General features: G+C 39.4%; 1 protein-coding gene across 1 annotated transcript in view; it reads left to right on the forward strand.

The window, feature by feature from the left end:
- Positions 1–325: 325 nt before the first annotated feature.
- ITGA4 (integrin subunit alpha 4) overlaps positions 326–25852 on the forward strand; it is a 90526-nt gene continuing 64999 nt past the window's right edge. Inside the window, exons 1-3 of the mRNA XM_063428677.1 lie at positions 326–676; positions 2266–2387; positions 24245–24348. Coding sequence (XP_063284747.1) covers positions 486–676; positions 2266–2387; positions 24245–24348 — 417 coding nt within the window. The 5' untranslated portion in view covers positions 326–485. The remainder of the gene's footprint in view (positions 677–2265; positions 2388–24244; positions 24349–25852) is intronic.

Raw genomic sequence — 25852 nt, forward strand, 5'->3', positions numbered from 1 at the left:
TAACTATGGGGTCTGGAAACATTTGCACCATGTAATCTAAGTGGTTTCCCTACTGCAAGAGGGGAAGGGAAACTCTGCTTGCGCCTTGGGCCATGTGGAGTTCATGATTAATTACTGCATGGCTCCTACATAGGTTTTCATCATGTGGGAATGCTACATAGATAGTCATTGCAGGACTCAGAGAAGACCTCAGAGACTTTAAACATCACTGGGAGCGGTCCATGGCGTGGGCGGGGCTGGAGGCATGGCATGGACCCAATCCCATCAAAGTATCTGATACACGGGGGCGGAGCTAGCTCACTATGAAGAAAATGAGTTTTGGGCTGAGGATACAATGTATCCCTAAAGTTCTAAAACTTACCTAATGAAGCCAGTGAGTGACTGCAAGCTTCCAGCCCTCAGCCAGAGGAAACATTGAGTGGGGCTAACTCACACCACATTACCAACCAAGGAGGCTGCATCTGGGAAACTTGTCTGCAGGAATAATGAAGTGGGAAAAAGTTTGCAAAGCCCTCAGCCTGGGTCACATCTGGAGCATGGTACTCGAATGGCTTCTGCTCACAGGACTCATTGAGGCTTATAATATAGAGGAAACTGATTCTTTGCTGTTTAGGGGTCCCAATGGCTCACTGTTTGGATATTCAGTTGTGCTGCACAGCTATAACGACGATAAATGGTAAGCTTCTTTTTGTTGTACTTTGCTATAGACTGCAACTCCTAGCTATCTCAGCCATAGACTGCAACTCCCAGCTATTTCAGCCACCTTCACTGTGTGTTTTACTTTGCCATAGACTGCAACTCCTAGCTATCTCAGCCATCTTTTCTAATGTATTTTGCCATAGACTGCCACTCCTAGCTACCTCAGCCACCTTTGCTTATGTATGCTGTACTTTGCCATAGACTGCAACTCCTAGCTATCTCAGCCATAGACTGCAACTCCTAGCTATCTCAGCCATAGACTGCAACTCCTAGCTATTTCAGCCACCTTCAATGTGTGTTTTACTTTGCCATAGACTGCAACTGCTATCTGTCTCAGCCATATTTTCTAATGTATTTTGCCATAGATTGCCACTCCTAGCTACCTCAGCCACCTTTGCGTATGTATGCTGTACTTTGCCATAGACTGGAACTCCTAGCTATCTCAGCCATAGACTGCAACTCCTAGCTATTTCAGCCACCTTCACTGTGTGTTTTACTTTGCCATAGACTGCAACTGCTATCTGTCTCAGCCATCTTTTCTAATGTATTTTGCCATAGACTGCAACTCCTAGCTATCTCAGCCATAGACTGCAACTCCTAGCTATCTCAGCCACCTTCACTAATGTATGTTTTACTTTTGCCATATACTGCAACTCCTAGCTATCTCAGCCATCTTTTCTAATGTATTTTGCCATAGATTGCCACTCCTAGATACCTCAGCCACCTTTGCTAATGTATGCTGTACTTTGCCATAGACTGCAACTCCTAGCTATCTCAGCCATAGACTGCAACTCCTAGCTATTTCAGCAACCTTTGCTAATGTATCTGAAAGCAAAAAAAAAAGTCTCCACAGTGTGATGATGGGTGGGAAACCTCTACTTCCCCAGCTGCCTTAGAAAAGGTCAAGAATTAAAGTGCTAAAGGTTTTCCATCCAAACTTGTATTATTTACACAGCAGTAAAGGGATGCAGATACTTGTGCAATATTTATGTAGGTCAGCATATTTTAATGCATCCCTTCAGTATACATGTTCAATAGAAATCCATAAAGAAGTTAAGGTTTGGTTGAGCTAGCTCTAGGCAAATCTCACTCATTTTTAGAGGTATGCAAATCATGGGTTCATCAAAGGTCTGGGCTCACACACTAATAGTGAATACTGGGTTTATTCAGTAACTAAAGTGCAGATATCAAATTGCAATAACTAAGTCAACAATGTCAAGTTGGAGAATTATTTTAACTCAGCTATTACAGTCTGTTTAATTAGTTTAACCCCTAATACACTATAGTTTGGCGAATAAAACCCTTAAATATGAGGCAAATCACCATGGAACCTGAGGGTTTGTTCTTGGTGACTAAATTTACTTTTAGTCACTTCAATTAAATGACCCTAGTTATTCTTTATCTATAAATAATTTTTAATGTATAACGTTGTTCTTGGGGATCTTTGACATTCCTTTTTCTTAATTTTAGATTGAACTTAATTTCCTGTCCTGACATCTGTAATTTGTTGTAATTATACTGTGTATAAAAAGATGCTGACTGTTTCTTACTGAATTCTACTTACAGGATTATAGCCGGTGCTCCCAAAACTGACTGGTCTCTCAACGTTCGTGTTAGTAGCCCGGGTGCAATTTTTAAATGCAAAATTGGAAATAATCCAAATGGCACGTGTGACCTTATGGAAATGGGTGAGTTTAGGATATGGGTGGAGATATATACATGCATGGAAGTTGGATTTGACCCCAAAATCCTGCCTTACTTTATAATGTTAAGAGATATATGCTGTTAGCTACAGATGGAACAGAGGTTTCCTTTACCGGATGTGAATTTCCCTTTAATGATTGATGACACCAGGTATGTCAAGATATAATTGGGTTTTACAATGGGACCCATAGAAAGCTAAACACAGCAGAGTTGATTGTAACAAGTAGATGCATAGTGGATGAAGGCATTTGACTTTAAAATCACATCTTTGCATACACCCCTACTTCCGTGTCAAAGGAATAGTCTTAAAACCATAACCACTGCAGAACTCTGTAGTGGTTATAGTGTCAGGAGTCAACTGGTCCTATCCACCGGATAAGACTCAAATTGTTTTTGAACAGTTTGACACCTAAATAGATTCCCAGTCTCAATCTGGCTTCCCCTTCTGGTATTGGTATTTGGTAATGAGGAATTCCCTATTCCGCAATAGTGAAGTCAAGTCCACCCATCCTTGTCTGAGAGAGACGTCCAAATAGGGACAACACATTTCACCTTGCTGCTTTCAGCCAAATCGCAGAATGTCTGAGACTGAAAGGGGTATTCTTATGAAATAAATACACAGAAAAGCTCTGCGTTGCTGCTCTTGGTTGACAACAATGGCTATAGTATTCATCTGCCCAAATGTGTAAATATACATGTAAATAACAGAGGTTCATTAGTAATGTCCACTGCAATGGACATTAAAGGACGTCTGAATGGACCAGACTACTTTATTGAAATGAAGTGGTCTGAGTACAGTGGTCCTTTAGCAAAACATTGTCGTTTATTAGATGCAGCAATGTTATGAATGCAGAGCTAACACACCTCTAGTGGTTGTCTTCCTGACGGACACCGGGGGGAGCTTCACCTGTGAGACCAGAGTCAGTCTTGGTTCTCCATCAAATGCTGCTCCTAAAGTGTGTTTGATTGCCACAGTGCAGCAATTTGCCATACATGCGCGCTAGCTTCCTTTTGCTTACCTTGAAGATCTCAGCCAAGAAGACAGGATGACTGTTTCGAGACCAGCACTGCAGAAAATGTTAAAGGTAAGTAAAACTCGCCTTCTAAATCCTGATGGGGACGGGGTGCCACCAAAATAGTAGTAAAGTAACGAGCCCAGGACCCTGGTGTATAGGGATCTGGGGGAACTAGCTAAGTTTCAAACCGTTCAAAAAGTGACTTATCGTGGCATGGCACCAGGGGACTCCTGGCACAGTAACCAATACAATGTCACCCAACAACATGACGACCATTTTTTTCTGTCTTATAAGAGAAGAAAATAAACGATAAGACAAAGTATCATTGCTCAAATTCTTTTCTCTGAGAGTGGAATTGTAAGATATGTTAATGGTTGGTATCTATTCATCATATCCGCTAACTTGAAGGACACAGATATAGATTTAATAGTTATCTACAAAATTACAGTTAAGATTGCAAACTAGAAGGCAAATGGCTCAATTCATTCTCTGATGGCACAGAGAAAGGACACCCCTCCCCCCCAAACTGTTGCTCTCTACTTAATTAAAAACATGCTATTTTAAGCCCTGCCCTCAAATTCCCACTACTCCCGAGTGGTAGCAATGACTATAGTAAACATCAGCACCAATACATACAATGAAAACCAAAGAAAAAGTTAGTTGCACATTATCCCAAATCCCTATGCACAGTTTTTTTTTGTTTTTTGTATGTATTGGGGCTGGTGTGTACTATAGTCATTGCTGCCGCCCAGGAGTAGTGGGAGTTTGAGCGCAGGGCTTAATTTTGTATGTTTGTGTTTGCTTCTGTATTACACAGCCTTGTTACAGTGCTGCTGCCCACCCCATGTGTTCCATATTAAGGCATGGAGGAATAACCATATCTGTGTATCAACCATCTTCACTTTATAGTAACAAGAACATTCCATGCTATAGTGCACTTATAAACTTTCCATTATTGACAAAGTTAACTTGTTACAGACCTTTACACTACCTCTATGCAGTGGTTCCCAACCCAGTCCTCAAGTACCCCCTACCAGTCCTAGATTTAGGGATTACCCAGTCGTGTCTTAAGTGTATTATTTTTTCTTCTTCTTCTTCTAAAAACACCTTACACAAAACAAAACTTGGTAATCCCTAAATCCTAGACTAGAAGCAGGTACTTGAGAACTGGGTTGGGAACCACTGCTCTATAGGATGGATAATAATACCAATGGGAATTTTAAAAGGGAGATGGGGTGGTGCTTGGAGGAACCCTTTAACTTACACTAAAGGTTATGCATTCTCTCTGCCCATGAAAGTGATTAAGTGTTTCACAGCCTAATTTGAATGGAACGGTCAGAAAACTGATGGTAGCTATATGTCCCAGAAATCCCTGCTCAGCCACAATTAAAGATAATTGGATCATCATTATTGGCTGAGCTATTTCTTGATTTGGCGAAAGACTATCAGATGCAATCGTGAGTAATTTGTAGCAAATACAGGAACGTAAGCTTTTTTTTTTTTTTTTTTTTCGTTTTGTAATTAATTATTTATAAAATACATTGGGGGACAAAAAGTGTTCAACTCCAGCACGGATTGTCTATTTAATGCAGTAGGAAAGAGAATCCAGAAGGATTCATAAATGTTTTATCATTAATTTATGTATATTAATCATGGATTTAAGGGTACTCCAGGCATTTCTACATAGGTCAAACAACAATATACAGGTAGCGCCAAGAAAAATACTCCAAACACAATGGCATATAATAATAAGAGCAATAAAAAAACCCACAGAATATAAAAAGAGTCCACAATAAAACTTAATAGAATAAAAAATACCTAATGGTACGGCACAATCTCAAAGGTGGCAATAGATCTTCTAGTCCTGGTATGGGACTTTCTTGGTAGCTTCACTTAATAGCAGAATATGAAAAGGAAGCAAAAACAGAGTCAAACCAATAGTGCAAAATGGTAGTACGTGGTAGGACAAATGACACTTAGATAAGATGTCAACTCACATATGGTAGAGCTATAACCAGCTCTAGGTAAAACAGAATGCAGTGGTATACAATCCCCACTTGCAGGATATCCCTCTGGTTTTGGTACACAGTAGAATGATGGTAAATCACAACTGGATAACGATGAGGTAGATCATATGGAATGACAATTGATCAACATATAAAGGTCAGTCAGCTGTCGTGAGTGCGGTTAGAGCTTTAAAACCTCTGGGTTAACAGGGGAAGGGGGAGCTAGTACCACTGCGGTACCTCTGCAATGGCCATAGCTGCTGTCGGGTTATCTGTCTGCCTCTAAGAGAGGAATATTGTAGTTGGGTATTGTCAGCAAGTATCATGCAATAACTACCATATGGGGGAGTTGTCTGCTTGTTGTAAACAGGGCAGGTAGGTAGGGAGGGTGTCTAACTCAACGACACAAATATAGATATAACTTACGGAGCCAGATTAATTTTAGAAACAATAAAACGTGGCATAATAACGTTGTCAACAGTTAGAAGGAGAAGTAAAATACGCTTGTAAAGCGCATGTAATGTAGGTCAAACAAGGTGGTGCGATAGCTTTCATCACGGTGGCGAATCTCTTGATACCGGTGCGGCTACTCTGGGGACAAATGGATTTATCTGGTCAACTGACCATGAAGGATGTTGACGTATGGAGAATGGACCCTCAGGTAATCCCAGCTCCCGTAGTAGGTGATGCGCCTCGGAGAGGTGAGTGGGTCTTGCCTCCCTTTTCAACTAGGGGCCTGTGTATGCCCCATTTGTAAGGCACATTGTATTGCCGTAAGTGCTGGGTGAGTTGGAGGAGAGATTGCCTCCAGACAATGGTGTGGCGGGATATATCCCTGAAGAAGGTCAATTGGTGGCCTTCAAATGCTGTTGTAGGGGAGCCTCTGGTCGCCGCCAGAATGGTACCTCTGTCATAGTCACAAACAAATGTAACCAGAATGTCTCTGGATGTCTCGGGGGGGCACTGGGGGCCTTAGGCAATCAAAAGCAATGTCTCTTTTGGGGGCAGCAATGTGGAAAAGAGTAGTCAAATATAATGGGTAGTTCTTCAGTGGTTATGTTTTCAAGGACCCCCTTGATTCTCACATTTCTCGCCTTAATCTTGTCTTTCAGGTTAGCCATTTCATTGAGCATGTCAGTGTTGCTCTTTTGTAGTGTGCTGAGGGCAGCATCTGTGGCTGTTTGTGCCACTTTCGTAGTGCCCATGTCATCCTCTATGGTGACAAGCCTGCCAGTGAGTGTGGTCATCTCCTCCCTCACCCCTGCCACTTCTGCTTGGAACATTGCCCGTATTTCATAGAGCAGGGCCTTAATATCTGCCTTAGTCAAGGGGGCAGTGTCTCCCCTCACATGGGGCTCCTGGGTGACAGTTGGTACCTTTTAAAAAGGTGGATAGCTGTTCCAGCAGGCTTTTCTCATCTGAGGGGGTAGAGGCCGCCGCCGGTGTCATCTTTGTTGGTGCAGGCTGGCACAGGATCATTCCGATATCCCGGGTTCCTGGGCTCTGATCAGCCTGAGGTTTTTTGGAGTGCTGCCCCATCGGCTGCGGAGCAGGTAAGTCCGCAATCTGGGAACTGACTGCAGGTTATTAATATCAGTAATCGCTACTTTCTAGCCGGTCTGCCTGGAGCTAGCGAGGCAGCTGGCTCTGCCCCCAGTGAATTTCACATTTAAGTCCCAAGTAGTTGAATGGAAAGCATAGCTGAATTAGATCATTTTTATTTTTGGTTACTTTGACCTTAGATATGAAATTTACTTTGAATTCTCACTTTAGTAAATAATGTAATTTCTAAGCCCTTACCAGCTACTTATAAACACCACTTTGCCTGCAGCCTTATTAGAAAAGTATATGCAAAACTAAAGTTAAATAGGCTCAGTAGATGTCATTTATTACTAGATGGTAATCAAAATTTTAATGTCAATGTAACTAGAAAAATGAAGTTTTAGGCAATGCTATCCACCCTGAAATCAATGTGAATCGGATACATTTATGTTCTGGACAGTGTTTTTTAACAAGTGTCCTGTGGTGTGCCACAAACCTCCTCAAAGTATTTCTGGCTCACTGATTGAAAACCATTCTAGAATGTTTATATATCCAATCTAATAACTGTCGTTCTGTAGGTAAAGATGTTTAAAGAGTTACAGGCTAGTGACGCCGTTTTATTCTTGATTTTCCCAATACAGAAATGTATTCAGGTTGAGCTTAGGGTACACCATTCTTTAACTTGTGTTTTTATTAAACAGAAGGTTATATTTCACTTCCACTCCTCTCCCCTCCCCGCAGCATTTTCTTGTAAAAGTTTCACTTCCTTTATGTGTGAAATGTAGATGTTTAATTAAATGCCAACAGGTCTAAAAATCTTTTATTTTAGTTTTTCATTAGTAAAACATGTTTTATATTGACAGGTAAAAAAATTGCCTGATCTAGTTAGCCATTTATCCATTAGCATGTAATAGAAAGTTAATTCCAAACTCTGTAACAATGTTGGCGCATTGCACAGTTCATGGTGCAGAGAGGGACTTGTCACTGCACCCAGGGACACCCTGCACCTACAGCTGTAAGTGCCATTTCTGTGTGTGATCTCAAATGAGGACATTTTACTTTGTTCAAGTTGTGTTTATGGTGTGCGAGTTCCTACTTTCCTGCTAAGTGCTAACTACAGCTGCATTCATGCGTGGCCATGGACTTAAAGGAATTCTGTGCACCAATCAATTAACAAAATTGTGACATTCCAAATATATATTATTCAATACAAACTAACAGTATTTCAAGAGTAAGCTCTGTCGCAATGACAAAAACTTAATTCATGGTCCCATTTTACAATCAACTACACAATCGAGCTGCTGCATGCCCTCGTAGAAGTGATAAGCTTCATTCATTAAATTAACATCAATGAAGCTACACACAAGCTAACAGAACCCACTCTATGATACTATTGCCTTGCACAGATAGCTTAATTCCTGGCTTTTGTGAATTAGGCTATTTGTGACCAGGTCTGACACTCTCGGAACTGTTTAGAAAGACCACAGGTTCAGTGTATGCTTTTTAAGTGACATGGAAAATGGTTGACTATTTATTTTTTTGGTTGCTGCTGTTTGGTTATGAGAGATATTGCTACAGAAAGCGATACTGTTTTCTCTTCCTGCAGTAAACGGCCATGTGACTGCCCTTGAATCTTTTTCTTTGTTTCAACACATCCCTGTAAGCAGAGAATGGTCTGTAATTAACCTGAGCATTTACCATACCAGAGAGCCTTTACGATGCTTAATGTCTACATACTCTTTCTTTACACCAAACACCAAAGGTTTCGTTTTCTGGATTTAATTTCCTGTACATAAAAATGGGGTTCTCTTCTTCTCCTAACCTTAGATCAGATGTATTCCACAAAGTATATTGTACAAAAAAATGTGAGACCAATTTTAGCCTTACTCGTATTCTAAATAAAACAAAGTCTAAACTTCAAGTTCAAGTGACCCTATCAGCATAAAATCTCAGCAACTGGGGAAGTGTGGGAAGTGCAATTGACTTGTGAATGCAGTATTTCTACCCACCATAACTTTCTTGGTTTGTGCTTCGCAAGTAACGCCAAGCCTCAATAGCCAGTAACCAACCTCATGCTGATGAGTTGCATTAACAAAGAAACAGCTGTCCATGAGTGGTTCACTAGCTTTGCATCTCAAAGGTGTTGTGTACAGCGAACACAAACTCCAAGGAATTCATTTTTAAAATGGAATAATGAGGCAAAAAGGTGATTCTTTGTTGAACTAATTTGCGTATACCCACCCAGAATCCCTTGCAGTAGTAACATCACTGCAACTTTGAGATTTCTGTGGGAAAAGCAAGTCGTGTGGCTTAACTTGGGTGGGCAGATCTATGTTTAGCAATGTATTGACAGTCCTCACTTGGGAGTTTAAGTATCAGTTGCTTATTTTTCGATTAAACCATTTACACACAAACAGCTGATTGCAAGTATCCACTCACTTTATAATGTGATCTTTCATCATACTGCTCGCTTCCTTTAACACCATGCCCACTTCTCTTGGAATCCCTTCTTCCTCAAACCAAACTAGCGGCCTGTTCTTCCTTTTCTCTTTGGTTGTATCTCATTTCTTGATATAAGGCCCAATGATCATTGACAATTTGACTGAAATAGAAACCATGTGTATTATATGCCTGAGCTGAACCTCAAAACATATGTGAATGTCAGAGCGTGGTTTCCTCAGCTGATTCTTCAAGTATTTTTGCATTCAGTTGTACATGAAGCAGAGCTGTCAGCGTTTAACTTAAAACTGTGATAAAATAAACATCACTTCAGGAGATATACCTCAAAGCAAATGTTGAAATCCACACTTATATCATGGGGGAAAAAGACACTCTGAAGTGCGCTATGTGTTTGAAGTGTTCCTTTAAATGTTTTTTTTCTTCTAAAAACTTTATATATAGATCTAATCTAAATATACAGGGTACAAAAAAATTATACAATGGTTATAAGACGAATAGAAGAAATAGGAAGAAAATAGAATTAGATATTTTTTTTGGGGGGGGAAACAATTCGTCATGGACCAAGCAGTAGAATAGAAAATAAAAAAAGGGTTGGGGTACACCAATTATCACGTGGACACTGTACTAAACTTGTGATTTATTTATTTGTTTATTTATAAAATATTTTACCAGGATGGATACATTGAAATTTCTCTCGTTTTCAAGTTTGTCCTGGGTCCACAAAACATTGCATTGTTACAATAGGATACAATATTACAAACATGCAATATACAAACTATAAATATTTATATATACAGACACACATATATAAATTTAATTTCCTGTTTATCAAACGATAGCAGACGCATCTCACGCTATATCCTTTTATTATTGTTAATTTTGGCATTTGCATGGCACCAATTCATTCTGCAGCACTTTACAATATTATAAAAAGTGGGAAATGTAACAATAAATTAGACAATTGCAAAATAGGTTGATGAGTACCCGGCTCCATCGAGCTTCCATAATATACCATCAATTGATTTCCTTAGACTGCTTTTTGAAATGAAGAGGATGGAGAGATGTTCTAAGGCTCTCTCATCATCAAAACTTTTGGAATGATGCAAGGTTAATATCATGCTTGTAGTGTTACAGTGACCCTTTGACAGTTGTGTTGCTGAAACGATCTATTTGTAAAATATACTCAATACACAAAAAAGGAATCTGCGCACAAATACAAAACAGTGTCATATGTGTGCACTGATTCATTTTTGTGTACATGTAGCTGGTGGGTTCTGATGGTATTATATATATATAGTGCCAGTTAAGTAATGAAATTCACAAGAGGCAGTATTGTGAAATCTGAGAAGCCGTAAAAGCTGTTGTAACTTTGTAAATTTTAAAAGGTAAACATTTTATTAGTGTTGTTTGCTCTTTTCTTCCATTTCCCAACAAAAGAAAACAGGAAGTTATCCTGAAAACGGCTTTCACAGCAACTACGGCACATGCGCGACTGTGTTCTACTGAGACAGTGCCCCGGAGTGTATGAGACTACATGTTCATCTAATGATTCAGTGGAAGAGGTCACTGCATTTATACAATGTTGCACTGGCAATGAAACTAGTTTGTCACCCTCCTAGGGAAGAATGTCCCTGCATAGGGACGCACTACGTGCTTGCTATGCTCAGATAGGTGAGATGAATGTGGTGGGTGCCACAACAAATTGATTTCTGAAGTTATATATTTATTTCATGAAACATTAACCACAAGCACGAAACTCTCATGAAAGGTTTAGTTCTGACAATACAGCTGCAGCAAACAAACGTATGTTCGGCAACATGAGTGTCTTAGGTGTGATAATAAAAGGCGAGGAGGGTCTTCTGCAAACCCTGTCTGTATGTTTTACATCCTGCTAAGGAAATGTCTTTAAATATTTATCTTACAGAGTTTCTACATCAGATTGAACAACATTTCCATTGAGATAACTCGTATCTCAGTTTCTTATCCCATACACTGACTGCTGACGAAATCCTCGGTGATACAATGAAATCTACACATGAAGTAGTTCAGAGGAAGCGGCTCAGTCACCCATACTGTGAAAGCAAATGTATCCTCTTAAAGGGAAACTATAGTGCTAGGTAAACAAACTTGTTTTCCTAGCACTATAGTGACTTATAGTGCCTCCTTCCATTGCGCTCCCCCACCCCCCCGTGGTGCTAAAGGGGTTAAAAAACCCTTATCACTTGCCTGATTCTGGCCGATGTCACTCTGTGCTGATTCAGGCTCCACCTCCGCTCCTCCTGTGCTGACGTCAGCTGGCAAGGGGGTGGGGCTTATGCGCAAGCGGGCTATCACCGCAATCGCTTGATGACTTTCCCCATAGTAAAGCATTGTATAATACTTTCTTATGGAGTTTTGGGTGACGCTCGATGTCCTCAACCACCCAGAAGTCCATCCATAGACAGCCACTAGAGGTAGAGCTAATCCTGCAATGTAATTATTGCAGTTTACATTACAATTTCCACTTTAAGGGCCTGGTACACTGCACCCAGACCACTTTAATGAGCTGAAGTGGTCTGTGTGCCTATAGTTAATTTTAAGAACCAATAACTATCTATGCAGTCAAAACCTATTTAACCCCTTAAGGACACATGACGTGTGTGACACGTCATGATTCCCTTTTATTCCAGAAGTTTGGTCCTTAAGGGGTTAAAGATCCTAATCTCAAAATCGGTTTGGTGCACTCACCTATGATGGCAGACAGTGTAGACCTAGAAATGATAAATAGTGCATGCCAAGCTGGCAAAGGATCTCCAGGTGCAAGCTTGCAAAATTTAGCATTTGGTCCTTTAAGAGGAATTGTTCCTTATTTGTAATTTATATTATTGAATAACACATTTTGAATGAAAATCATCTATAATTTACCTATTTTTGAGATGTATTTTTGTTTTAAATGTATATCGAATATGTAGCAAATTGCATAGTTATCCAGATCAGACAAGGCAAATTAAGAGGGGGGATGGAAAAACATTGTTTTGTTTCTCTTCTCTGTATGTTTTCTATATAATGAAGGCCAGTTTCAAAGGGCAGAACTTATAACAATGATTGACAGGGAGGTGCCCATTTACTGTGTCCCTTTAAGAAAGTAATTTGGGCCCAATAAGATTATACTTTAACTCATTTAAATTGGTGTAAAATATCCCATACTCGTTAAAAAGCATAGCATTTTATCCTCAAAGTAATTTGAGATATCACTTTTTCCCCACTTGGAATTAATAAAAAAGATTGTTCATTATAACCGTAACATAATTATTTAAATTTTAAAAACTACAAACTATCTATGCATTCATTTATTATTATTTAATATATATATGTATCTGAAGTGTCTACATAGTAAAGTAAACCTTGTTGACGTTTTTATAATTGAAAATGATGTGGCAGTTTTCCTTACAACAATTTATGGTAATCCGAGCATCAGAAACAAATCTTGAATTATTAACAAATGTGTGCCGGTGCCATTCTCGCTCCTATGCTTCAGGCAGTAATAAATATCGGTAAATGGCCAAAAGCTTGTTGAACATCTACCCAATTATTTTGGCAAACCGTCAATATTCCTTGCGTTAATTACAGACCCAATCTCATACATAAATCTTGGGATCATAAATAAAAGACAGTCATAAAAGTCAGACTTGTAAAATAAGTGGCTCTCTTAAAATAATAGCCTCTCTTAATTACAGTGACTGACACACATCCTGCTGGGCTGACAAACAGAGTAAAAAAACAACAACAAAAAAATGTGATAAGCAGCTACATCCCTGTTTTTAAAATACCTTCTGACGGAAACTTTGTGAATATCAAAGGTTCATTCAGTAACCCATCCCCATACTTGTTACAGTCTTCTACATTTGTGGTTTCACTTTATAAGTACATTTATGTGTTTATGTCTTTACCCACTATTTCCTAATGTCATCTTCTGTTTATTTAATGTCCGTTAAGACTAAATTCTCAAATCAAACTGTATATTTTTCCCATGTCTGCTAATCTGACCTCCAGATTTGTGTTTGCTTTTTGTGAGAGAGCTGTAGAGTTCCTAGGTGGCTGTAAAACAGACCTTGACACATAGTGTCATTCTTGAATCCATGACTGAAGCTACTTGCACGCGTTAGCTTCTATTAAGTTGGCAAGAAGCTTAATATTTTATAAACAAAACAGTGTGCGTGTGAGGCAACCATACAGCTCTCTAATAGACAGCCACAGAAGAGCCCGTGCAAGACATTTGGGAGAAGCATGATGTGTCCGTGTTCTATGCATTCATACTCTTTACAGTCTTGTGTAGTTTATTACTGCTAAATTGAAAGGTAGCAGAAACTAGGGCATTATAGCACCATGCCAGGTTTAAGGAGCAGAGCAGAAGTGATTATGGTACCTTAACAAATTTGTCCTGCGCAAACAAACGGCATCAGTATTTAAAGAAACAATATAGTGAGAATCTGGTATTTCTATTTTAACATGTTTATGGGATAATTTGTAATTTAGGGTCCCTAAAGAAAATAAGCATTAACTTATGTTTATTCACATGTCCTTGCAGCAACCGAGCTGCCTCCTTTGTGGTCATTGAGCTTGATAACCTCTCATCCAGTAAAATGCTTCTTGTAGAGAAGCATTGTGGATGGAGAGCGCATGTGCTTCACGCGCCATGCTCGCTCAATCAAATTAATCCACTTTGGAGGCGACTCCCCTCACAGCACTCCCAGAGACCACAGGAGTACAATGCAGATACACTTATATCAGGGCTGCCTGCATTGTACTAAATGAACGTTTGGCCACGTCATGCAATGCGTGAGGACATCAAAATGTGACTAATCAAGTTCTACTCTGTTGTCAACACAGAAGTTCCATCAAAACATGACATGGTGAAAGTACCAAGACCACTTCATTAAGATAACGTGGTCTTCGTGCTTAGAGTGTCTCCTTAAGGTGCCATTAGGATGTAAGCTCTGTGCGATGGTCTGGTTGGGAAGATAGAAATATATCCTGAAGCTAGACTGTATTTCCCAGTCATATTGGACTGAGCCCGTGACTAATAGAGACTGATTTCTTCTTTGTCTGGCAATGAGGGACTGGGGGGATGTGACTATGTATCCCTTTCTCCTGGCACACACAGAATTATAAAGTAGAGAGAAATGACCTGATTGTCTGTCTGGACCAATCACAGCCCAATTCTCCTGAATCACATGGAAGCTAACCTCCTGGATCTAGAAAGAATGGAAACAGAATAAGTTAATATGCAATAATTGTGTGTGTTTGTATAACTGTATGTGGCTGTGTACGTCTGAATGTGTAGCATTGTGTATTGTGAGTGTCTGTGAATGCATGTCTCTGTGTTTGCTATATATCTGTGTGTATCTATGTGTGCTTATGTCGGGGAATGGTTATAGGTCTCTGGATTTGTAACTCTGCAAGGCTGAGTATGGTGTTTTTTTTTTTTTAATTATTGATTTATGTATTTATGTATACATTATTTGTTGTGTTTTTAGAAAAAGGTGGAGGCCGTGCCAGCCAGAAATGCCTCTTTAAACTTGAACGTACAGTATGATCCCAGAAATGCACAGGGAATATTGTGCATGCTTTAATACAAATCAAGGGATCACAACGTCACAGAAATAATATATCAGATCCTGACCGTAAAATATAAATGAAATGAAAGTAGGCTATGGGGCAATGTGTTCATTATATGGATCAGATTGTGGCCTGCATTGCACGGGTTCCCTTTTAAATGAAAACTGCCTAACTGTAATCTGGTTTTCCTAGGAAAAATATGCATCCTGTTGTGGTTTCAGTTAAAGCGTTAACGTCCCTGTAGAAAAGTAATAAATATAAACATCTTGACATGGTACTGGCGATTTATTATTGCAAAGAGATATATATTGCTACATGAATAATTTCACAATGTGGTCCAGGTCCAGAATCACGTTACTGTATTTAAAGTATTTAAAGTAGTTGTCCAAAATGAAGAAACCTTGGTGCTTCCCCAATAGATTTTTGGTTGTAGGAGGAATGTATCTTGGCTTCTCTTAATAATAGTTCTTAACTAACCGTGTGCTCTTTTTGTTCATCTGTGCTGGCAAAACTACGCTGACTATTTATTATTTAATCCTTATCTGGTAAGTGCCACCAGAGCTTATTTAACCAGTAAAGTAGACCATTAAAATTCCTCTGGCACCAAGCACCTGAATATTGGAACTGGGGATCACGTGAGGAATCTGCAGCCTGTTCCCCTGCTTGGACCAGCTATGTCTGTTTTGGTATTCGCAAATACTGTACGTTTCATCCACATTTCAAAGTCCATATATTGGCGGAGCTCATAGATTGACCTGCTCAGCCAATGAATACCATTTAAATGCAGATGAAATTGTAATTGTTAATTCCGTATTGGAACTTTGGAACTAGTAATTGGTTAGCAGGGGGCCAGGCCACAAGTGCCTTGTGGACCCCCATGGGTGTTGGTTAAACCATTTGTTGAAAAAACTCTGCCCAAGAGCCGAGGGACAATACCCGCAGCCTAATGGCACCATAACTATTGCATCAGCATTTAGTTATTATGGTCCTTAGACTGTCCCTTTTTATATAAGAAAAGAACCTTTATTTTTTTACCTTTTTGTTTTGCATTGGTTTTATAAATCAGGGAGTACACAATTTGTCAAATTAAAGGTCATAGCATATTCATTATTCTTATAGTCAGAATAATTGCTTGTTCTTTATATATAGAAAATGTATTCTGTTTTGGTTGGTACTTGGTACTTGAACAATGACTGTAACCACGTCTTCAAACCAAACCCCAAACCACTTAACCACCAGTACCAACGTCACCATGGAGACTAATAGGGAGGATTTCAAGTAACTGGGTACTAGTGTATAACATTTCTAACCATTGTAATGGTTTTGTATCATTGAAACCTGCTGAGAACACAAAAAAATAGAAAACTGGCATGTTCACAAAACAAATCCAACATTTCTATGAAATCTAACATCATTTATTGAGAGTTCTAGTTTCTAAGCTTGTTCTGGCAAGCACGTATAACAAACATTTATACTTAAAAATAAATAAAAAATAAATACAATTTAAAAAGAAATACATTTGCTGTCATGTACAATTGCTCCTTTTTAAATTTGATTAGTCACTGTCACAATGGCTTACCTACTGAGGGCAGCCATCTTGGATCGGTTTGCTTGTTTGACCCTCCCCACTAACTAATATTGCTGGCCTTATGGGTATTTAAAATTATTGCCCTTTATAAAGCGCCAACATATTACACAGCGCGTACAATTAGGGGAGAACATCCATTTTACACAGACCAATAGAAAAGGTAAAGCGGGCCCTGTCTGTGAGCTGAGATCTAGTCATTGAAACTCTTTTACACAAGGTGCTTAGATAGCCCATGAGCTTACAATCTAAAGGCAAATGATACACACAGAGGGATGTGCTACCCCATGCTGCTCATCCCTGTCAAATGGGTAATGGTGAGGTGGCAAGTTGGGGGAGGACCTGTCACTGCATAGGGAACAAGTTTTACTGTCAACACCAGGCAGCTGGTGTGTTGCATGAGGGTTTGGCAATGTTGAAGGACTCGGAGCTGCTGTGAGATCAGAAAAACCTGTCTTCCAAGCTCTGGAAGAGATCCCAAGAATGGAGTACTGTCTAGCTCAGTTCCCTGTTCCTCTGCTCCGTCCAGCTGTCTGTGGCCTATTAAAGAGTGCAAAGAGAGACGGAGCCAGACTGTACTCTGCATCCTCCATTAAACTGCCAGGAGAGGGGAGCAAACAAGATGAGGGCCCCAATAAAGGGGTACTATAAGCACCGTAACCCATACAGCTTATTGTAGTTAACTTCCTGTGCCAGCAACCTTTTTTTGACTGACTATTTATTTGTTAAAAAAAAAATCAGGGCTTTCCCAATACCTAAAGCCCAGCAACTAAGGTAGTTTCCTTGAGCATGTGTGACCATATATGATGCGTTTATAAGCAGGGGTCAAGTCCTGGGTGAAAAAGTGTGTGAACTCACCCTAGATACACCCCCCCCCCAAAGATACACACACGCACACACATACTGATGACATTCATGCGCACGCACTCTGACAGGCTCACACACAAATACACTCACAGACAAATACACATACACACACTCACAGACACACACACACACTTCCAGACACACACACTCACAGACAAACACATTAACAGCCACACACATAAGCTCACACTCACACTCCCAGACACACACACACACACACACACACACTCCCAAACAAAGATTCACAGACAAACACATTAACAGCCACACACATAAGCTCACACTCACAGAAACACACTCTCCCAGAGAAAGATACATACACTCACAGACAAAGACACATACACACACTTACACTTCCAGACACACACACTCACAGACAAACACACTAACAGCCACAGACACATAAGCTCACACTCACACTCCCAGACACACACACACACACACACACACTCCCAAACAAAGATTCATACACTCACAGACAAAGACACACACACACACACACACACACTCACAGACAAACAAACACACTAACAGACACACACACACACACACACAAACATACACTCCAAGACTCACACTCACAAACATACATTTTTACAAAATGCTTAACAAATGTCCACCCAGCCTCCCTACCTGGAGAGCTGGCATGGACTTGTCCCTGGGGTCCAGTGGGGCTAAAGCCCGGCGGGCGGCTGTGGTGCCTGATACACGCGGCGAGGGAGCTGCTGGTCTGTCTCCTCTGCTCCCTCGCGGGCTGTCTATTAATGCCGGTAGCCGGAATATGATGTCATATTCTGGCTTCCGTAGACAGCGGGTGAGGGAGCAGAGGAGACAGATCAGCAGCTCCCTCGCCGCGTGTATCAGGCACCACAGCCGCCCGCCGGGCTTTAGCCCCACTGGACCCCATAACTCGGGGGCTCTTGCAGGAGCAACGGGAACGGTGTTCCCGCTGTAAAAAAAAGTGCAGGAACGCCGTTCCTGCAGGACTCGAGCCCGGTTTATAAGTCCATTGAACCGTACAGCTGCTTGCTGCACCTCTATTAGCTGCTTTCTAATACATTTAAATGAATTAAACAAAGCAAAGGTGAATGGCCATTGCATGCACAGAAATTCCAGTGCCCAGCATAAATCGTTTGCCCAATTAAATTTACCTGGGGGTACGGAACATGCTTTGTAGTGAACCGCTCGGAAAAAAACTTTGACACATCCTGGAAGTCAGATTTGTAAGGAAAGGGTTGATGAATGGAATAATGAACTCAAGGGACAAATGCCCCCTCCTTCCTACGAATTCTTATTCCAGAATTCTCTTTATTTTGTATCCTGATAAAATGTTTCAGCCCTTGGAGAGATGGATTTACAAACTATTCCAGTTCTTGCATATATCTATACAAAGTGAAGAGGAAGAGTTATAACAGCTGAGGGAAGCTTCTAGTGGGATTAAAGGGAGATCTATAAATATAAATGCTTAGCAGGGTCACTATATTAAGGATGTTGGTTTTGATGCTTAAAGCTACAGTGCTCTTCAATGTTTATTTATATGAGAGTTTGTCACTGTAAGGAACAATTTGGCAACTGTTCCCCCCCCCCCCCCCCCCCCATCTCCCTGGCCTTTTTAACTATTTGTTTATTTATTTTCACAGTAATGACTCCACAGTACACTTTGAAAACATCTGTTGAGTCTCACTCACTTTGAAAGACTTCAAAGAAATGTTTCCTTATCTTAGAAGGCAATGATTATGTTCCTGAATAAGGATCCATTCATGAAAAAAAACAGATTTGTTTTGATATGTCAGTGTGAGCTTTGTCATAGTTACAACTTAGAACAGATCTGTTTTGCTGTGTTATATTGTTTAGTTATTATTAGATTTTTATGCATGTTTAACTTTTCATGGGATTTTAAAATATTAATTATATATAATTTTAAAACAGAATAGACATTTATAGAATGTAATGGGTCAGCAGCGCTCTTAAACCTATTTTGCATAGAGCCTGCTATACCTCATTATATGTCCACTATTATTATTATTATTATTATTATTATTATTATTATTGGTATTTATTTAGCGCCAACATATTCAGCAGGGCTTTACAATATTAGGAAAGTGGGGAATTTAACAATAAATGAGACAATTATAAATGTTACAGGAACAATAGGAAGATGAGGACTCTGCTCAAATGAGCTTACAGTCTAGAGCAGTGTTCTGCAACCTTTTAGCACCTGGAGTCCGGCGAAAAGAGGAGAAATATTTTGCGGACCAGTGTCAGACAGAAATAAAATCCAATGGTGTGTGAGTGGTGTGTATGGGGGGGGGGGGGCAATTTGTGTGTGGGGGGAGTTATTGGGAGTTACATAGCTGAAAAGAGACTTGCGTCCATCAAGTTCAGCCTTCCTCACATATGTTTTTTGCTGTTGATCCAAAAGAAGGCAAAAAAAAAAACAGTTTGAAGCACTTCCAATTTTGCAACAAGCTAGGAAAAAAATTCCTTCTTGACCCCAGAATGGCAGTCAGATTTATCCTTGGATCAAGCAGTTATTACCCTACATTGAAAGATTATATCCTTGAATATTCTGTTTTTGCAAGTATGCATCTAGTAGCTGTTTGAACATCTGTATGGACTCTGATAAAACCACTTCTTCAGGCAGAGAATTCCACATCCTGATTGTTCTTACAGTAAAAAAACCTTTCCTTTGCCTTAGACGAAATCTTCTTTCTTCTAGTCTAAACGCATGACCTCGTGTCCTATGTAAAGTCCGGTTTGTGAATAGATTTCCACACAATGGTTTGTATTGGCCTCGAATATATTTGTATAATGTTATCATATCCCCTCTCAGGCGACGTTTTTCTAAACTAAATAGGTTTAAATTTGTTAACCTTTCTTCATAGCTGATATGTTCCATTCCTTTTATTAATTTTGTAGCCCGCCTCTGCACTTTTTCTAGTGCCATAATATCCTTCTTTAGAACAGGTGCCCAAAATTGCACAGCATATTCAATGTGTGGTCTTACCAGTGATTTATAAAGAGGCAAAATGATATTCTCGTCCCGAGAATGAATGCCCTTTTTCATGCATGACAATACCCTACTGGCCTTGGTCACTGCTGATTGACATTGCACATTGTTGCATAGTTTGTTGTCTATAACAATTCCCAAGTCCTTTTCGTGTGTCGTTATCCCTAATTCGCTTCCATTAAGGGTATACATTGCTTGGGTATTCTTTACGCCGAAGTGCATAACTTTGCATTTTTCAACATTAAATTTAATCTACCATTTGAGTTCCCAGTCCTCCAGTCTATCTAAATCCCTCTGCAGCAAAGTAATATCTTGCTCACATTGTATTATTTTACAAAGTTTTGTGTCATCTGCAAACACTGAAACATGACTGTCAATGCTGTCTTCAAGATCATTTATAAACATGTTAAATAGAAGGGGTCCCAGAACAGACCCCTGAGGGACACCACTTGCCACCTCTGTCCAGCTTGAAAATTTACCATTAACGACAACTCTTTGTACTCTGTTTTTAAGCCAATGTTCTACCCAAGAACAAGCATTTTCATCTAGACCAATTTCCTTGAGTTTGAACACTAATCTTCTGTGTGGAACTGTATCAAATGCCTTGGCAAAATCCAAATAGATCACATCCACTGCAACACCCTGATCTATACTTCTACTTACTTGAGTAGGGCAGATAAAAAAATATATCCTTTAAAAAAAAAAAAAAAAAAAAAAAAATGTAATAAAATTAAAATATATATTTTTATATCCCCCCCCTCCCTTCTTACCTTTGCTGAGGGATATTTCCTGCAATCCCTGGTGGTCCGGTGGAGAATCCCTGGGGGTCCTAGTGGGGAGTAAACTCTAGCCTGCAACTCCTGAGGCTAGAGTTCACTTTTGCGAGAACCGGAGCATTGCTGTGGTAACTGCAGGAAACGCTCAGAGCTTGCAAGAGGAGAACCCGGCGGAGCTGCAGGTTAGAGCTACCCCGGGCAACGAGGTCCTTGTTTTTGTCATAATCATGCATAAGGGATGTGCCCAGATTAACCCTCATGAGGGTTTATTTGTCCTGACTGTCCCCTATTTAGTTCTCTATGGGCACATTTGCAATAGTTTGGGTTAGTTTATTTATGTTTTTGAAGAAAATAAATTACTACCTGAAAACACCTGGGTATCACTAGAGCAAAAATATCTGTATACATATTCATTTACCTGTTATTTTTCTATTTGGCAGCTTTTTTTGTCTGCACACCAATGGTCTTTGTTAACTCCTGAACAGACTTCATGTATCACCCCTGCAAGATAATTTTCTGCTCTAATTGAGTGAAATGCCTCAAGTTAGAGCGGAGTTAAAACTAATTTCACTGCAATATGTATACTCTTAAATGGAACTTCTAGACTAGAGTATTAATTATTTAACTTGATCATGCCCAAAAAAGATAAGCAGATCAGTAGGGATAATTCAGATAAATATAATAAATATACCATGTGTACAGCGCTACGGAATGTGCTGACGCTATATAAATAATGTGTTAAAACCAAATGCAAACACAAATGACCAGACACTGACCCAATTTCCATTTTGTGTATGTGTGTATACGTATATTTGTGTCGCGATAGTGACTGGGTCACGGAGTTCCTTCTGTTGGGGGGCCAGGCCGTGAGGGGCCCACCTTTGCAAACTGGTGTTGAATATATTTCCTATTGGGCAATAACAATCAAATCCTTATAGGTGAGTGATCTGCAACTACACTTTTACCATGGAATCTCTCTGACTCATTCACAGAGCGCCAAGAGGAAGAGTTTTAATTGTGGTCTGCACCAGCCGGTTTGCTTACCTGTTTATCTTACCTTAAAGGAAGACGATGGTGTTCCCCCAAATTTGCTGTAGGAGCCTCAAAAGAAAAAAGTTTCCAGCACTGAGTTTTCCCTGTGCCTAATCTCTAGATGCAGAATAAGTTAGAGCTATATACATGCCAATAATTATAGACCTCGTCAGTATCTGCAATGGCCAATCAAATGCTCCTCATAGAGGAACATGGGGGACTGTGTATGTGTGGAGTGCACCGCGCATGCACCTTAATTTAATTATTTCCTCTGAGCAACCATGGACACAAGTGTTACTCGGTTGTTCCTGTGTAAGTGCCTCTAGTGACTCTCTAGTAGACAACCACTAGAGATGTGTTTAACCCTACAATGGAAACACCACAGTTTCTACAAAATGGCGTTATTTTGCATTGCATGGGTAAAACTGCATTGCATGGGTAAAACTACAGGGCCATTGCACTCAGACCACTTTGAGGTACACGTTATCCAAATATCCAAACCCCACACATACACATTCCACTCAGCCATTCCACACACACACACATATCACACTCAACCAGCCACACACCTCACACTCAACCAGCCACACACAAACCTGGGAGGGAGGGGGCCTGCTATCAGTGCTTTCACATTTCTAAAATGTGCCACAGCACTCCTAGTTATCAAATTATATGGCAAATAAAACTGTTTAATTCCTTTCTCTGTCATTTGTTGAGAACTAAAAATTGCATTTGTTTTCATGTGTAGCCAAATGTAATTTGTGGTTCCTTTTAAGTTCATTGCCATACAGTTTATTATTAAAATGAAGCATGTGGCTTGAATTTGTGTTAAATATAACTAGTAAGGCATGTTTCAATGTTGGGATATTTAAACCTGTCAATGTGCAAGCTCATCGTGTTTTACCCTGTAGCTTGCAATTATATTTTTTTTTGCAACTTCTTTCACTTATTTTCAGATTGGTGTCCCTTTATTAACTAATAATAATAATATATATGTGTGTGTGTGTGTATATATATATATCTATCTAAGCCATAAGACTTGCTTTTCCCACAGAAATCACAAATTTGCATTGATGTTACTACCGCAGAGGATTCTGGGTGGGGATATGCAAATTATTTTAAAAATGAAACAAATTTTTACCTCATTCCATTTTAAACATGGATTCCTTTCAGTCTGTGTTTGCTGTATACAACAGCTTTGAAACACAACTTAGGAAAAGATGCAAAGCTGGTGAACCAAAATATATATATCTCAGATAAAAAGAAAAACACTTCAAACAGTCTGTCACAAGTTCCACATTCTCAGATTAAGTTTCTAAAACAATGATTTCAACCATTTCCTATAATTACAAAATAGTAACAATCAAGATTTTCTCAGTTTAGATCTATATCCACTAAGGTTTAAATTGTCTGATGATCTTGTAGAGAAAAAAAAAAAAAAAAAGGATAGGTTACACCAGGGATCTCAAAATCTGCACCCCGTCCTCCCCACTCCAGATAATGGACTACAACTCCCAGAATTCTCTGACTGCAAACAATGGGGAAAAAAATCCTGCGAGTTTTGTTAAGCAAAATCTTGGGGGAGGAGAGCTTGAGATGTTTAGAGTATAAGAAAGCATTTGTCCTCAACGTTTTTTTTTTTCTGGATGTCTAAACATGTCACCAAAAAACGTGTCATTTTTAGTTTTTTGTTTTTTTTTATGATTCTGCAGTAAAGGTTAGTGCTTTATAAATAAAATAATAATTGCCAGATCCTGCTGGGTAAATCACTAGCGTTTTCAGTTATCTATTTGTATTTTACTTTTTTTTTTTTTTTTAAATGCAGCATCGATTCCTAGAATGACAAAAGGAAAGCCTGTAGAAATGAATCTTGAAAACCAATATAAATCTTAACAAAATGAACGATTCGTTATCATTTAAAGTTTTCTTCTCTTTTTAATGTGCATTAGGTATCGATACCGGAGCCGTGTGCGGGAAAACGTGTACGGCAGAGCCCGATAACCAGTGGTTGGGAGTTAGCTTATCTAGACAAGCAAAAGATGGAGAAATACTGGTATGTTCCAAAATACAAAATATATATTATGCTGATTTAAAAAAAAAAAAAAAAACGCACACACTTTTTTTTTTTTTTTATAAAACGTACTTTGTAGTTACAATTTAAATTGCATAATTATTTATCAGTAAGCAACAGTGAAAGTAGTTTTGCCGTGGTTTCTGTGTGCACTTTCAAAACTATGCGAGCAGGAAGTCGATGTAACCAATAGAGCAACAAAGTAGCAGAGCATGCCCTGAACGAGCTATTTATGGGTCTAGTTTATTTCCCCCTGAACATTTTACAAGAGTCGGGCAGATCTCGAGCCCAGCCTCAGGAGGAACACTGCAAAATGACTTCTTCACAGAGCAACACATAAAATAAACCAAAACACATGGTTCACATACGGTGCGTTCTTATTGTTCGTGTCACTTTTATTGCTGTGTTACATTCGTATGCGATGCACACTGATTTAAGATTAATTTACGTTTTACATGCTCTACTCCTCTCTTGCTATGTGACTTGCCCTATCCTTACCTTCATTGTAACTTACAACAATACCTATCCTTCCATTTAGGCTGTCGCATGATATCATATGCTGTATTTCACCTTTCCATCCAATATGCAATTTTTCACCCCATGTTCTCATATGCCATGTAGTTTCATATTATTATTATTATTATTATTATTATTATTATTTATATAGTGCACTAACATATTCATGAGGTCAGTCAGTTAGATAAGCCTGGTGCAGCATTCATTAGACTAAAGAGGGCAATTCAGGTATTTGAAAGGCCACCAAGTATGTACTTGCAGGAAAGGGACACTACAGGCATCAATTCAACTTTAGCTTAATTAATATGGTAATAGATCACACCCCTGCAGTCTCACTGCTCAAACCGCTGCCATTTTGGAGTTAAATCACTTTTTTTTTCTGTTTTTGTAGCCCGAGCCACACCTCCCCTTGCTGTAACTCACGCAGTCTGTATAAAAAAAAGTTTCATTTTCATCCAGATGTTAACTTACTTTAGAAGTTTTGATATCCTGCTCAGTAAATTGAACTTTAATGCAGAGAAGGCTACTGCATGGTCTAGAAGGCTATCAATAGAACAGGAGATACAAATTTCTAAATTAACAGACTGTGCAATAAAGGAAGTTTATCCTATATGATGTGGCTGTTGAATGACAATCAGAGAGGGGCATTTGATGATGTGTGGAAGGCAGAGTATATAATACACTGGAGAGGTGGTCAGAGTCAGAGGAAGTTGGCGATTTGGTGATATTATTTGGCATTGTGGGGAGTAAGAGTGAGTGATTAATATTTAAAAGTAATCACAGTTCTACCATTGCTTGCCAGTTACATAGTTACATAGTTAGATAGCTGAAAAGAGACTTGCGTCCATCAAGTTCAGCCTTCCTCACACCTGTTTTTTGCTGTTGATCAAAAAAAAAAAAAAAAACCCCAGCTTGAAGCACAATTTTGCAACAAGCTAGGACAAAATATTCCTTCTTGACCCCAGAATGG

Source organism: Pelobates fuscus, chromosome 8 (genome assembly GCF_036172605.1).
Source record: "Pelobates fuscus isolate aPelFus1 chromosome 8, aPelFus1.pri, whole genome shotgun sequence".
NCBI classification, from domain to species: domain Eukaryota; kingdom Metazoa; phylum Chordata; class Amphibia; order Anura; family Pelobatidae; genus Pelobates; species Pelobates fuscus.